Source organism: Ambystoma mexicanum, chromosome 6q (genome assembly GCF_040938575.1).
Source record: "Ambystoma mexicanum isolate Mex_15411 chromosome 6q, UKY_AmexF1_1, whole genome shotgun sequence".
Lineage (NCBI taxonomy): Eukaryota > Metazoa > Chordata > Amphibia > Caudata > Ambystomatidae > Ambystoma > Ambystoma mexicanum.
In genome coordinates, this window is record NC_090937.1 from 976,807,514 (window position 1) to 976,824,105 (window position 16,592).

Sequence of the window (16,592 nt, forward strand, 5' to 3'; positions counted from 1 at the left end):
GAGATTGGGGACTTTATTTCATGCTTACCTCGGAGAGTCAGGCCTCCTTCAAGGCATGTCTAGCAGAGACGCGCACGGTTGCGCAGGATCTTATGGAGTCCTCGCTCTCCCATATTGACACAGCCAGTACGGACTTCTCTATGGGTGCCAAGATGAGGCGGACAGCATGGATGCATACAAAGAAGCTTTCCTCTGACGTGCAGCATAGGATCCTCAATCTCCCTTTCGAGGGATTGGATCTGTTGCACTCCTCAACAGATGACGAATTAACCAAAAAGAAGACATCTACCCAGAAGACTGCAAAGTCCTTGGCGATCCTAACGAAGTCTGAGCAGAAATCCTTTTCACAGAGTCGGGGCAGTTTGGACTTCAAGCCGTGCTTCCTCAGCCGCTTCAAGGGGTTTCGTGACCGTAGAACTAGTCAATCATACAGGTGACCCAGTGTGCATAGGAGTAAGCAGACGATGACCTTACGGGACTTTTTTCGCTCCCCCCTCCTCCATTCCCGCCTTTGAAGGCAAAAAGCAATGATGTTTCGGTCAGGGACTACAGTTCTCCCGTGGAGGGCCGGCTGGCTCTGTTTGTGAGTAATTGGATGCGTTTTATCATGAATCCCTGGCTTCTGTCAGTAGTCTCCACAGGGTTCAGTGCCCCCCTCCCCCTTCTTCTCCTCGGTTGTTGCAGATAGGGTCACCTGCGTTTCAGTGGGAGATCCTGCTCCTCTTCGACATGCAGGCGGTGGGACTGGTGCCCCCTCTGGACAGGGTATTTGGGTATTATTCCAGGATTTTTGCAGTGCCCAAGAACAAATGGGCGTGCCTGAGAGTTGTCCTGGACCTTTCGTTCCTCAACTTGTCTTTACCCCTCGAATGCTTCAAGATGATCGCTCCTGCTCACATAGTGAAGGCACTGTTCCTTAGACCTCAAAGATGCGTATCTAGACACCACCATCTTTCAACTGCAACGGTTCTTGCAGTTCAAGATTATGTATGCCGCACCACTTCCAATACAGAGTGCTGCCATTCGGCCTCAATTCGGCCCCTTGTGTGTTCACAAAACTTAAGAACGCAGTAGCGCCTCCTTTGCTTGGATGGCCACCCCATATACCCTTATCTGGATGATTGGCTGGTGAGGGCCAACTCTCCAGAGGGGGCCATTTGCTCCGGCCAGTAGCTAGCGGATGTACTTCACCAACTGGGATTTTCCCTCAAACAGCGGAAGTCACAGTTAAACCCCTCCCAGGATCTTGTGTTTCTCTAAGTCAGGTGGGACATGGCCGTTCATAAGGTTTTCCCTACGGCGACAGGCTACTGTCCCTCCGGAGGGCAGTTTGCCACTTTCTGGCCAACTCGACTACCTCAGCATGGTGATTCCAACACATGCTTCATGCATGCTCATGGTGCAGCATGCCAGACTCAAGATGACTCCTCCAGCTCTGCCTGGCGTCCAACAGGGATCAGGAAACAGGGGCACAGTCGGACAGGCTGCCCGTTCCCCCGGACCTTGTTCCGGATCTTCACTGGGGCCCCTCGACACCAATATGGCGGTGGAGCCCCCTTCTCTCAGCCGGAGCCATCCCTGGTGGTGATAATGGACCCCTTCCTCCTGGGCTGGGGAGCGAATATGGACGACTATTCAATTCACGGTTTATGGTCCTGGGAGGAAGCCCTGCTTCATATCAATCTTCTTTAGCTCAGGGCGGTGGGCCTGGCTCTCAAGGCTTTCTTGCTTGTCATCGGGGGCAAGGCGTTCTGGTCAGGACCGACAATTCGACAACAATGTTCTACTTGAACAAGGGAGGTCACTCAGTCTCCCCTCCTCTGCATGAAAGCGGTGTCCATCTGTGAGTGGGCATTGTCGGAGGGGGATCTGTATCTCTGCGGTTCATCTCCTGGGGGACAGCAATGCGGACGCAGACAAGCTCAGCTACTTGGGGTACAACACTTAAGAGTGGGAATTACACACTAGCTCCTTGTTACCTCTCTTCCAGAAGTGTAGGTTTTATTTCAGAACACATCGAGACAGCATTTGCTCGGCCGGGACGGGGAAACACAGCCACAAGCCCATCAAAGAACCAAGACTGTGAACACACAGGAACTTGTTCAAACAACAAGGGGACCCCACCCGGGGCCACAGCCACCAATTTGTAACCTAGCCTTGATAAAGACCCACAAGGTCGAAACACATGTCGGCTGACCATCACTAGGACCATGAGTCAACACTGAAATAAAACCTACACTGTACCAACCGCAATTAGCGTGGAAATCACTTTTTCTGAACATACCCTTGCAAGGTAACACAGGACCTTTTCTCTAACCATACCAAGAGATGTGACTTAACCTCAACCAACCTGTGACCTCGCATAGATAACAATGGCAATACAAAATAACTAGAGCTTAGCGCAGGAGTGTTCATAAACTAGGGCCCATTCTCTTGTACCTAAGTATTAGGGATGTAGCCACAGCTCCACCCAGTTGTCTTGTTTCGGTGGAATCACCCACAACGATGGAGGAAAGGGGACGGGACGTATAAGTAAATAAAGATTAGAATGGATTGTGTCCTCCATGGTATTCCACATCTTTGACATGTAATGTCCACAGCTGTGCACTTCGGAAACTTTTTTGGCAGAGGGCGTCCTGCGTCGATGGCGTCGGGTCAATGTCCCTCGAAGGCCTGCGTCGAGAACGATGTCCCAGGATGTTATAAATAGGACACACGGCGCCCATAGCTTCAGTTCCGTTTTTTCCGCGAACGTGTTAACTTCATGAGACTATGCGCACCTCGTGTGTTCATCATTACGATCTCTTTCTTTTCGACCCCTCCGACTCCGCGGTCTGGCTTTAAGACCTGCCGGGACTGCAAGTCGAAGATGTCGCTCACCAACCCCCACCACATTTGTGTTTGGTACCTGGGTGAGTCGCACGACACAGATGACTGCTTGAAATGGTAGTCGCTGACTGCCACGGCCTTCCGGGAGCGGAATGGGAAGCTCCAGGTAGGTAGAGCCTCTAAGCCTGTTAAGTCCCGGACTTCCAAGTCAATGGCGGTTTCCACCGACGACTCGAGGGGCAACTCTCCGCGTCGGAAGGAGTCCCGGGGATCTCGGTCCCGGAGTGGTTCCCACCATTCGTCCTCCTCGTCCCGGCACTCTAGGAAGCGCTGTCACCGGATGGTGCCTCGAGGAAGGTTACATGCCCTACGAAGTCCTCGGCTCCAGCGGTATGGGCAGCGTTTAAACAATCCATGTTAGCGATTTTTCAATTGCAGGGTACGGGTCCGGTCGCGCCTTCTGATGAAGCCGGCAAGGATTGGTCTCGCACTGTGGCTCGCGCGCCTTCGAGCTCAGGTACACGGTGCGCCTCGCATCGGGAGCCTTCAAGGTCCCGTACGGACAATGAATTGAAGAGTCAAAAGAGACGTGTCTCTAGGTCTCGTTACTCATCTCCGGCGAGACCGCAGCAGCCTGTTGCTCGGGGATGGCGGACATCGACACCTTGCCATCGTATCGGCCCACGGTCCGTCGGCACTTGTGTTGACTCTGAAGCCTTCGGCGATCACGACGTCGAGGTTGTCGACGCTCTCGACGTTGAAGCCTTTGGCGCTATCAGTGCCTTTGGGGATTTTTTCTCTGAATTTGCCATTGAAGTACCCGGATATTGTGGAACCTCCAAGGAAGGCTACATCGAAGTCCGTGAGGCCGGTTTTGGCCTCCAGGCCCTCTTCTGTCCCCAGAACTGGGTTACAACTCCCTCTGGATTATATTTATGAAGAGGAGGAAAGGTCTGAGGTTGAGGAACCTGATGACCTTGATGATGCTCCACTTTTTTCTGGAGACAGTCAGTTGGAGGATTTGAGGATGACCCTCCATGATGCAAGTGAGCTGGACACTTCCCCGGAAGTGGAATTTGGTAGACCTGAGCCTGGGGCTCATGCAAAGTCTTCTTATAGGAGACTGATGGCGCGAGTCTTTGAGTATCTGGGCTGGTCTAGTCCTCCTGAAGACTTTGCGCAGGATGATCTGACGGACATCTTGGATCAAGGTCCATCCTATGACCCTGTTTTGCCATTTCATCTTACCTTGCAGAAAAGAGTGGCAGCTACTTGGCAGTCCCCGGAATCTCTTCCGGCTGTTAATAAGTCTTTGACCAAGAAATACCTCCCTTGCGTTAGCGACCCCGGCTATCCATCTACTCACCCCACTCCCGAGAGTTTGATGGTTCAGGCGGCTATAGCCACCTCGAGGCAGGCGGCGTACCCTACCATCCCTCCAGATAGGGACGACAAGCACTTCGACGGTTGGGCCCGGAAGGTATTTTCTGCTAGGAGCATGGCCTTGAAATCGGCCAACTTGATGTGTGCCTTGGCAAGGGTTTCACACACTCTGTGGAATTGTGTTTCTTTGACGGCTGAGCATATTCCATGTGTGAATCCCTTCAGTCGGGTTTGGATACGGCCGACAGTGTTAGCCGATCCATGGCTGCGAGCACCGTTATCGGCAGATTTGCGTGGTTGCGGAAGTCAGGGTTTGCTCCAGATATGCAGGCCCGTCTTCTCAACATGTCCTTTGATGGCGCACATTTGTTTGGCAGCAAGGCTGACGAGAGCCTTGAGAGGTTGCAGACCTCAAAAGCTGCTGCAAAATCTTTAAGCTCTGCGGTGCGTCAACCTCTGCCTTTTCGTCCTAGGGGAAAGCAGTGGAGGGGAGGTTCCTTTCGTTACTACTCCTCCTTTGGTAGAACGAGAGGGGCCATCAGTCAAAGGGGCCAGCGAAAAAGTACCCGTGGTGGAAATCGTGGTGCCTCTTTGCCTTCAGGCACTGTCGCAGCCGCTTCCAAACAGTCGTGAGGCCATGGTTGGGGGCAGACTGTCTCAGCATCTCGAAGAATGGCGTGCCATTACTTCAGATGCGTGGGTTCTGGATACCATTGGCCACGGCTACTGCCTTCCCTTCCTTCAGCGGCCTCACGACAATCCACCGGGGAACCTCTCTTTGAAGCTTCCGGACCCGCTCCTTGCGCAGGAAATTTTGAGCCTGCTGGTGAAGGGTGCTATAGAACTGGTGCCTGTAGCAGAGAGGAACAAGGGATGGTATTCCCCTTATTATTTGATCCCAAAGAAAGACGGGGGATTGAGACCCATCATGGACATGCGCTGGTTGAACAAACTTCTCAGGAAGGACAAGTTCAAGATGGTTACTCTTTCTCAAGTCCTCCAGGCCCTTCAACTTCAGGATTGGTTGGTGTCTCTGGACCTCAGGGATGCTTACTTTCATGTGCCGATTCATCCCGCGCACAGGAAGTATCTGAGGTTTGCGGCTGGTGACTCGCACTTTCAGTTTCGGGTCCTGCCGTTCGGATTGACCTCCGCCCGAGGGTCTTTACAAAGCTAATGGTGGTGGTGGCAGCGTACCTCAGGCGAGGGGGGATTCACGTCTACCCCTACCTGGACGACTGGCTGATCCGGACATGCTCTCCCGAGCTGGCATTGGATCATCTCGGTGTCACCTGCCATACCCTCCACAGGCTGGGCTTCTTCCTCAATTTCAAGAAGTCGCATCTGACACCTTCCCAACAGCTCCAGTATATCGGGGCTGTTTTAGACACATCCTTGGGGAAGTGTTCGCCTCCCAAGGGAAGGGCTCCTCACATTGAGGACAAGTTTCAAGATGCCCAGAGTCTCCCGGCTTTCGAATTCTTAAGGCTGCTTGGCCTCATGGCCTCCTGCATTTTTCTGGTGCCAGAGGCCCGGCTGCGGATGAGATCCCTGCAGTGGGCTCTCAAGATACAGCGGTCACAATTCTCCGGCAAGATGTCGGATCCCGTTCAGATTCCACTCTCGGTCTCCCACGATCTTCTGTGGTGGGCCAACGAAGGGAACCTGATGAAGGGGGAACAGTTTTGGCAACCGTGGCCGGAGGTGACTGTAGTGACGGATGCTTCGCCCACAGGATTGGGCGCTCATTCCAACGACTTGACCGCCAGCGGTCGTTGGTCTCTGTCGGAGTCCAAACTCCACATCAATCTGTTAGAGCTCTGTGCCGTCCGGATAGCCCTGAACGCTGATTATGACGGACAACACAATGGCCATGCATTACCTCAACAAAAAGGGGGGGGAGGTAGGGTCACTTCCGTTGTGCGGAGAGGCAATGCAGCTCTGGTTCTGGGCCATTCAGTAGTAAATTTCGATCTCGGCAGTTCATCTGGCCGGAGACCAACATGCGGCGGCGGACGCTCTGAGCAGGCAGAGCACAGTCTCCTACGAGTGGGAGATGGCTCAGGAAGTCCTTCAGGAGATCTTTGTCCTTTGGGGAACCCCGCAAGTGGATCTCTTCCCCACCAGTGTCAACCGGAAGTGCGAGAGATTCTGCTCAAGGGAATGTCCTCCTAGAGGAGCCTTAGGCGACGCGTTCGTGGTGGATTGGTCATTCCCACTGCTGTACTCGTTTCCTCCAGTCCCCGTCATTCCTCAAGTGTTGCAGAGGTTAGAGGTTTGGTTCCCATATGTTCCTCATTGCTCCGGATTGGGCCAGGAGAGCATGGTACCCGGACCTTCTAGAAATTTCCATCTGTCCTCCATGCTGTCTTCCCTACTGAAGGGATCTGCTCTCACGCAAGTGGGGGGTCAAGACTCTCAACCTTCACGCTTGTTATCTGAAAGGTCGAGGTACAAGGATTGGGACCTCCCGGGTAGCGTGATGGAGGTGTTGCTTTCGGCCAGGTGGCCTGCAACAAAATCCCTGTACTGTTGGCATTGGCGTAAGTTCTGTGCCTGGTGCAGAGATCACAATGTTGATCCTTTTCGGTGCTCCATTCCTATGGTTTTATCTTTCTTACTTTCTTTGGCCCACAGGGGCCTACAAGTAGGTACCATTAAAAGTTATCTGGCGGCACTGTCTATCTTTAAGCGCTCGTCTGAAGAATGTTCTTATTTTAAGATTCCTTTGATTTCTCAGTTTCTTAAAGGACTGACTAATGTATTCCCGCCGTCCCCTTTCCAGGTGCCGGTTTGGGATTTCAATTTTGTTTTGAAATTTCTCATGGGTGCTCCGTTTGAACCTTTGCACTCTTGTCCTTTGACATTACTGTCCTTCAAGACTGTGTTCTTGGTTGTGGTTACGTCCACTCGCAGAGTGAGTGAATTGCAGACACTTTCATCTAAGCCACCCTTTACTGTGTTTCACAAGGACAGGGTTGTACTGCGAGTATATCCCTCCTTTCTACCCAAGGTAGTTTCTGAATACCATTTGTTAGGCAGAATTATATGCAGTACCCTTTGGGAACACCACACACAATTAAGACTACAAGTGACGGTACAAATTCACCTTTGGTACAAGCCTGTACTACACAGTTAAAGTGGTAGTGATGGCTGAGCAGCCAGACTTATCTCAAAAGTAAGTGAGCAGTATCAAATAGTTACACAAAGGACAGCAATTACTATGATTCAGGCAAACACTGACTAAAGGTTTTCAAGTAAAAGGATATACATTTATTTTACTCTTCAGTTGTATAACATTACACTATTATAAGCAGTTTACAAATCACACTCTTAATACACCGCACCACTCCCAATATGTTCCAGACAAGTTAACCTCACAAAATGAAGAGGGACCAAAATGGCCCTCCAGCAATTTAAAAGGGAGGGAAAGACAAAGTTAATAGAAATTGAACCACACCAACAGGTAAGTACTCAGGGCAATTGAACAAGAGGAACTACAGTGATAGAATCAGGTACAAAAGGCTTAGGGCCAAAGTCAATGGGTCAAAAGTATTTTGCTCAAGATCATATGGTTCAGGGTAGTTCACGGTAAAGTTTGTGCCACGGATTCCGGACGAGGTTGGTTGGTAGAAAAGTTAGTTCAAAGAGAAGAGAAGGACAAGCCCTCTGTTTGGAGAAAGATTTCAAACACTTTCACTGCGGCTGAATGAAACGAACAGCCGGATTTGCACAATACCTTAAAACGGAGAGGAAGCTGTAGCTGAGGCGGACGTTCCTGGTAGTTCCTGCAGGCTCGCGGTTCCTGAAGCGACTGTCGGACTGACACGAAGTAGGAAGACTGGAGGGTCCTGGACTACCCAGGGAAGAAACCAGCAGCAGAGCAAAGCAACAAATAAAAGGTTTGCTCCTTAAAACCCAAGCAGGGTCCGACCTTCCTGGCTATCCGGCCCACTGTAGCTCTGTACAGCGAATTTGACCAGAGGAGGGTTCCTGGCTTGCAGTTTGTGCGAACTGGTTGGTCCCACCAGCTCAAGGGAAGAAGATTCCTGGAGGACCTTCTCTGTCGTCGGATTCTGAAGATTCAGACCTGCAGCAGGGCTTCACCAGGTGGTTCAGTCGTTGTAGGGGTCCTCTTCCATCAGCTCCTCATTGGTTCTTTCGTTCCAGTGGCGACTCTGCCCTTCCAGTCCCAGAGACCTGCTTTTTATGCAGTTTTCCCCCATTCACACAGCCTGGCTGTCAATCACACAGCAGGGTGGCTGTCCTGGCAAGGACAGTCACCCAGCCAATCAAAGAGGACTGCGACTTGGGTTACCAAGGGAACCTGTGGCAGGTGTCCTAAGACCCCTCCCTCACATCCTGCCTACCCAGACTTTCAGGCGCCTTAAGGAGGGCTTCTATGCAGAAGCCTGCAAAAAGACGGCGAACAAAGGGACCAAACCTGGTTTGGCGCGCAGAGTAAAACACGAGAAAAACTTTAACAAAAACAAATGGCGAATAAATCCAACCAGAGCCGAAATAAAATGTATTTGGTCAAGCGGGTTTATGTTTGAGGCAAATATAATAGCCTAAAACAATACCATGGTTATATAAGATAACCGCGGTATGAAAAATAGGGTAGTTACCACTGCCACCAGCCAAGTCTTGATGAAAAGGGAGCGAAACAGTGCTCCAAGAGAAACAGACAAAAAGGGATCAGAATTAACCTTTTCCAATACTCCATGTAAAATGGTTTGTACTGGGTCTGTGATTTAAAGAGACTACATAATGTTAATGACAACTTTACATGTTTCTGGGAGACAGTAGTCAGTCCCAGAAAAATGGAGTCAGTGGGAAGTCTAAAAGACAACCCTGTGTCACTGCACTGAAGGTGTTGTCTAACACACATACAAATGATGCTCATGGAGTAGGTGAGGCTCAGAGCCCAAGATCACACAAATGGTAAAGACACACACAGCAAAACACATGTAAGAGTGGGAAAAAGGCTCACACTCTTACCAGGTGAAAAATATAAACCCTAGAAATCCAGCAAAGCTGCTGAGGGACTCATTAGGTAAGGGAAATCAGCCATTTATGAGATTTCTCCCTTACACCATTTGAGTCAAAAGGTGTTCTGCCATCTTTCTACCTTCCTCTTCATCCCGGTAAGTAAGAGGAGCGACTCCATTGGTTGGATCCTAGGAGAGCTCTGAGCTTTTACATTTCTAGGATGTCCAGGGTCAGAGTGGACAATCAACTCTTTGTAGGATGTGCTGGACACCAATTGGGTCAGGCTGTTACCAAACAGACCATGTCCATATGGATTATTCTCACCATTACGGAATTTTATCGATTGGCGGGTAAGGACCCTCCTGATGGGTTGGGAGCTCATTCCACTAGGGGCGTGGCTACTTCCACCGCCTTCCAGCGGGGTGTTCCTATTAGAAATATTTGTGATGCCGCGACATGGGCTTCCATCCACACCTTTGTAAAACATTATTCCCTGGATACAATCCATGGTCAGGATATGGCCTTTGGGAAGGCGGTTCTTTATTCTGCAATCTAATTGGGTACTCTAAATTCTTTTCATCCTCCATTTACTGGTACTGCTTTGGGATTCTGTCAAAGATTTGGAATACGTTGGAGGACACAATCCGTTCGAAGAACAAGTTACTTACTAACTGGTAACCTACTTTCGACTGGATGTTCTTCCAACGTATTCAACATCGCCCTCCCGGCCTGCCCCTCAGGTAAATGTTCTATGCAAATGCAGCTTCCGTTTCCGCAAGGCTAATTGCAGTCAAGCAGGCATGAGACTGGTGCCACACATTCTGAGGGAAAAAACTTAAACTGAGGCTACCGGCGCCATGCGTCCTATTTATAACATCCTGTGACGTCGTCCTCGACGGAGACCTTCGAGGGACATTGACCCGACGCCATCGACGCCGGACGCCCTCTGCTGAAAAAGTTTCCGAAGTGCACAGCTGTGGACATTGCATGTCAAAGATGTGGAATACGTTGGAGGAACATCCAGTCGAAAGAACATTACCAGTTGGTAAGTAACTTGTTCTACTCACTGTAGTGACTAGAGTACTCCTAGTCCTTTGTCCCTTTTCCTCCATACGTCCCACCCACTTTCCCCCACTAGTATGCCAGGGGCTAGAATTGCCAGTACAGCCAGGTTTTCAAGCATCCGATATGTCAAAAGGGGACTGAGGTGAGGCGTCGGAGGGCAGGAGCTCTGGGGCGTTCCACTCCCGGGTCCGCGCCCCCACGCTCTATACTAAATTTAAAGGAGTAGCTCACATGTATTGCTGTGAAAGGTTCTAGTGTCGGCCAATGTTGGGGGACACCCACAAGGATGAAGGAAAGGGGACTAAGGACTGTGAGTACTATAGTCACTACGGTGACTAACTTTAATAACTAATCCAAAAATTGGAAAATGTACCAAGAGGAAAGTAATTCGTTTTTCCATAATATAATTTCCCTTCTTTATAATGATTTTGGCATTTTTTACAGAAATTCCGAGCTGCTTGTAGTTCATTATTTGACTCCCTTGCTTAGCTCTTGCTGCGCTTATTATTCTGTTGTAGCTCCATGCTTCTTTGACAGCATCAGCATTGTGCTCGTGGGCATATATTAAGTGCAGTATTTTGCCTGAGGTAGCAATCAATGATCTGCTTGTCCTTTGTCCAATGTAGAGTTTGAGTATCATTTCTCAAGTGTTCAGACACAACCTATTTGATCAAAGTTGAGAAGACAAACTTAACTGGTCTCTTTGCACAGTGAAATTTATGGTGTTCTTGTAGGGGACTTTGGAATGTGTGGCATGCAATAGAACTCCTACAACTGTGTAATCCACACTAACCCAGGAGGAATAATCGTACATAAAGTGATGTACTTATGAAGTATTAATTCAGTTACTCGTTGCAACAATATTATTGTACAAAACATGCTATGCTTACACCTATTTCGGTCATCAGCACTTTCTCAGGGCAAAAGGTTGCGTACTATATCTTGAGAGGACAGGACACAAAGTGCGGTATACCGCCTGTGTTAGATTTTGTAGGATAACCATTCAACTGTTTAGGCCTAACATATTCTCCTTTTAATTTTCATTGCAATTTATAACGTTTGACTTTTGAATTTATAACTTTTGTTACGTGTGGTATTGAATCCAAAATTCTGATTTGGATCCATACAACCTGATATTGAATATTGCATTTTTATCAACTATAGATCTTGCATCATTTGGCCGTGTCAGAGAATCTTTACCTGTCAAATACCATCTGCAAAACAAGACCGGTTTTGTCCAAGATATCGAAATCGCTGTTGAGCCCAGTGATGCCTTCATGTTTTCTGGTCTAAAGCAGGTAAACCTATGTTTCAACTTATATTTATGTCAATGCCTGTTAACTAGTGCTGTAATTGTTCAGGAATCTACACATCTTACCATCTTCAGTCATTCTTCCTTTGTAAGAGGACTTTGAAATGGATATCTCCGTCCCACATCTTTTTTACTCTTCCATCCTGGATCTGGCAATCTAAAATTGGCCATTAGTGGGCTTATGCAGTAAAACTAACTGTGTTTGTGAGCGGCATTTGTACATATATGTTTTTGGGCTGTCTAACACATCTCATCACTATTTTGGGCCAAATGTATCTCTGATGCACTCTAAACACAGCCTTGCAAATCAGTTTGCCACTGTGTGGCTGCTTGTCATCTAACGGGGGTTGAACCAGCTGCACCCTCAAGCACTGGCCCTGACAGACAAGAGCAGGGTTTTCAAGCACATAAGTGTTCACCTACCAGTCATTCTCTGTAAGAATCGAGGAGGTGGATTTGGGTACCTACATGGTGTATCTTTGATATATTAGGGACCAGGTTTGGGAAATGTGTGTACTTCAAGTGGGTGTCCCATAACTGGAAGCCAGATTTTGGTAATACATTTGACATCGGAAGTATTTATTCGTTCGATTTTATTTTTATTTGCCACTGCTGTTCATTACATGTTTTAAAATATACTCTTTTGAGCGTGGGATATAAACATGCTGAGGTTCTATGTGATTATATCACGAAAAATTACAGAGCGGTATTTTCAGAGAAACGTTTACATCGAAAGAATACCGACTTTATTTTTTTTTTAATTTGTGGGGTCCACCCAAACACCCTGTTTCCCTATGCTTAAAAATCCCAACCCCCTCCCCACCCATTTTAACCCCTTACCCCACCCATATACATTTTTTAAAAGAAATCAGTTTTTTTTCGCTGTAATTGTTTCTCTGAAAAATACCTGTTTCTTTCCGCTGAAATCATTGGATACCGCATGCTGAATGTGTACAGAATTGGTTATTTTGTATTTATCCCCTACTGTTTTACAGGAATTCTTTTTATGTTTTGATTGAATACAGATGCAGCTGCATTTCTGTTTTATTATTAGAGGAGTACATGCCCCAGAATATAGGGGGCATATTTATATGTACTACTGCACACAACCAATGCATCCTTGGCTGAACTTGCAGAGGCATTTGGGAAGACATCTCCTACTGCAGAGAAACCATCTCCTCTTCACCACGAACCCACGCTCCCCCATACTTAAAAAGTGCTTTTCAGTTGAAAGCTGCCCCCCCCTCCACCCCATTCATTTACACCTGACTGAGTGCTGAGGCCTACAATTTAGGGCTCATTTAGCCTGCTTGTCGTCCCTGAGCGTTACATAGGCAGTGCTTTCAAGTTCTTAGATGTTCAGGTTATGTTGTAGGATTGCGTGCCTACCTGGTGTTGCTGTGACAGATTGGGGGACCAGGCTTTCGAACCTGATGTGCGCCTAATCAACTGATTTGTATTGCAGAATTTATTTTGGATGCAGGAAAGAAGTGTGGGATGCCAATTAATGTTTTACACACCCTTCATGGTATCAAGAGGGGAGGCATGGAACAAGGGAGAGCTTACTCTATAAATTACAGTAGTTGAGATTACCCTAAAAAAAAGTCTGTGTGCAAAGAAAAATGAGGAAAACATAGTAATAATATTAAGCTACACATAAAAGTTTGTTTTTATTTTATGTATTTACAATAAATATATTGACACAACCTAAAAGTCATCCTTTAGTAAGTACATCATTTCATACTGTGTGAGCAGTGCTGGCATTGGTATTCGCGGTTCTGGGGTTAAAGTCATGGAACGTATGGAGCATGGACAGGATGTCGAGTGCAGAGGCAGGTGGGCACTTGGATGATGGTGTTGATATTTGATCTTGTTGGGTTGACTGTTTTGAAGTATGTGCTAGATATTGGTGTTTCTTTCTCATCTGGTTCTTGCTTGACCAACTGCTGGAGCTGTGCAGCAAGCATTAAAAGATACATCATTGTTTCTTAGGAGGTGCAAAAATGGACACTAGCTGCACAGTCATGTGAACATTCTCTAGGAACTTTGGATGCAGGGGCAGCCGTGAAGTTGCCGGCACTTACGCAGGAACTGATAAGTCCTTGCAGCTGAGATACTAAGCACTAAGGTAACAAACCTGTTAATGTCATGGTCCCTCGCAAACGGGGAGAACACAGCACTCAAAACTGTGTTTTCCATAGCCCACTCTTGTAACAGATTGTTTGTGTCCTACCACAGATTTATCATTTTAGATATACCATCCTGTGGCAGCATATCTCTGAAACTTTAGACAGGAGGAGATTCTGTGACCCCCGGCCCTCTTGTAACAGATTGTTTGTGTCCTACCACATATTTATCATTTTAGATATACCATCCTGTGGCAGCATATCTCTGAAACTTTAGACAGGAGGAGATTCTGTGACCCCCGGCCCTCTCAGTTTTCGAAGGCTGGACATGACATCAGCGTCGGTACAAATATCTTGCACCATCCCCTCTGACCTTGATCTCAGTTTCCTTTTTCTGCATGCCCAGCATACTTCTCAGGAACTACCTAAAACGGCTCGGAAAGACTTTTCTAAATACTCTCATAAGGTTTGCCGTTATGCCTCGGTTTCGAACATGCCATGGCCTATTGCGGTTCATGCCAAATGATGACCAGGCATTGAAAGAGAGTGCATCAAAATTAGCTGTCACGTGTATGGATTCGAAATCGACCAGCACAACCCCTTTGAAGCAAAGACCTTCTGAGGGGAAAAGCTCTGAGACTGTCGAATGATTGCTGGAGAGATCCAAAATCCAAAAAAAGAGCTAGAAAAAATACAAAAAGGTCCCATTCGAAAAGTGAATTCAGACACTCGTCATCCCCTTCCTCAAATAAGAAGAGGCGCAGATATTTGACATTGGAGTACTAACCTAACAGACGGGTATGATTGTCCAACAAATCTGCATCGGGGGAAAAATGGGAGGAATTCCATTGTAAATTATATAGGCTTTCTAAAAAATGGGCCGATCCCTGGCTTCCTCCTCGGGAGGTATGCAATTGCAGATGATTGAGCCCACTGCACCTGATAAAGACGGCAGGGTGTCAGAGATGCGCCCTCCCCTTGTGACCAAGAGCCTGAGGACGGCATAAGCCTTAGAGAATCCTTGAGAGCCCTCGAAATTGAGAAACACCCATCAGTCTAGAAAATACTTGATCAGGGCATTCCAAAGCATTTTCGACATCAATGGCGACCTGATCCTGTTTGGCTTCGAGCCCTTCTCCTCTCACGCCACATGAGAATTTCAGTCAGAAGATTCAAGATAACTGTGTTGGCCATTAATTTAAAGATGCGACTGTCCTTGATCCCTCCCCCGAGGTGGAATTCAAACAATAAAATCCCCATGAGCCCTCTAATGCTTCATACAGAAAGTTAATGACGAAGGTCACAGGTACATTGGAGTCCTCCTGAGAAGGGAATCTCGGAATATGACCTCACTGATATTTGAGACAGAGGCCCACAGGTGGAACCTATTCTACCCTTCCATGCTGTCCTTAAAGATCGCTTGCTGAATCTTTGGAAGAAACGCTGCTCGGCACAAGCAGTGCCCAAGGATCTGAAAAGGAAGTGTTAGCTGGCGTCATTTGACCGAGGCTTGTTATCCAAGCACCCCAGTCTCGAGGTCCTGGTAGTGCAGACAGCAACGTTTGGCGCCAAGTCAAGCACATACACATCTATGATATCCTGATAGGGACGATAGGAAGTATGATGCCTTATCAACGAAAATCTTTGCATCAGGCAACATGACATTAAGAGCTATTAATACGACATGCGCCCTGGTGAAATACACCCTGTGGGCAGTTTTATCAGAGACTGCAGAACATGTCTCCGAAGGCGAGATGAGAGATGACTTCCTCAGCATTGTGGGCGATTAGCAAGGGAGATTTGTGCCAAGCCCTCACGTCCAGACTGGATGTGGCGGATTGCATGCAGAGAGTTATGGGTACAAGCTCTGTGTTGCAGAGATTTGCCTGGCTAAGCACGTCTGGGTTCGTACAGGGTGCAAGCCATGCTGCTGGAAATGTATGTTGATGGTTCCAACTTATTTGGTCCAAAGGGGGATTATCATCTGGAAAAGTTGCAAACCTCGAAAGCGGCTGCTATGTCGCTACGGGTGGCTGTGGGCCAATATACTTAGCCCGCAACCCAAACCTGGAAAGTCAAACCTTTTTTGTTACTACAGCTGTCACAGCCAAATAGTAAAAGGTCAAACAGCTACCAGACAAGGGCAGAGATAGTTTTCTAGACCATTGACAGTCAGAGGTGGTAAAAACATCTCTTCCCGCTTCCACTTCGTCCCCTCCATCTCTGAAGAGGCTGCAAAAGCGCTTTGAGAACTTTTCTAATGCTACAGCAGTAAGGGGACGTCTGCCGCATCTTTCCAAAGAATGCTGCTCTATCAACCAGACACATGGACACATCAGGTGGTCACCGAAGGTCACTGCCTGCCTTCCCAACGGCATCTTCCAGACTGTGCCTGTCCATTCAGCAACCTCGTGTCCTGACCTGCTACTCCAATAGGAGATATCCTCTTTACTGGAGAAAGGCGCCATATAAATGGTCCCTCAAGTGGAAAGCAACAAGGGATGGTACTACCTTTACTCCTTGTTTCCAAAGAAGGATGTAGGACTGCGACCCATCTTGGACCTTTGACGCTTGCACAAGTTCCTCAGGAAGTACAAGTTCAAGATGGTAACATTATCACAGATTCTCAAGGTCCTGGACCTCCAGAATTTGTTGGTATCACTCAAATAACAGGATGCTTACTTTCACGTGCTGAGCCATACGAAGCACAGAAAGTACCTGAGGTTTGTTATCGGCCGTCCCCACTACCATTTTTGAGTACTGCCTTTCGGGTTCACCTCCGCCCGAACATTTTCACTAAGGTATTGGCAGTGGTGACGGTCACTGTCGTGTAAACCACCTTTCACGATTTTCTCAACAAGAGTACGCTCCTCCTTCTTACCCAA

The 16,592-nt window shown here is 47.9% G+C and overlaps 1 protein-coding gene across 2 annotated transcripts in view; it reads left to right on the forward strand.

Moving 5' to 3' along the window:
* TRAPPC11 (trafficking protein particle complex subunit 11) overlaps positions 1-16,592 on the forward strand; it is a 1,974,021-nt gene that overhangs the window by 1,752,315 nt on the left and 205,114 nt on the right. For both annotated transcript variants that reach the window (XM_069631477.1, XM_069631476.1), the window contains exon 28: positions 11,434-11,567. In XM_069631477.1, the coding sequence (XP_069487578.1) occupies positions 11,434-11,567 (134 nt within the window). The remainder of the gene's footprint in view (positions 1-11,433; positions 11,568-16,592) is intronic.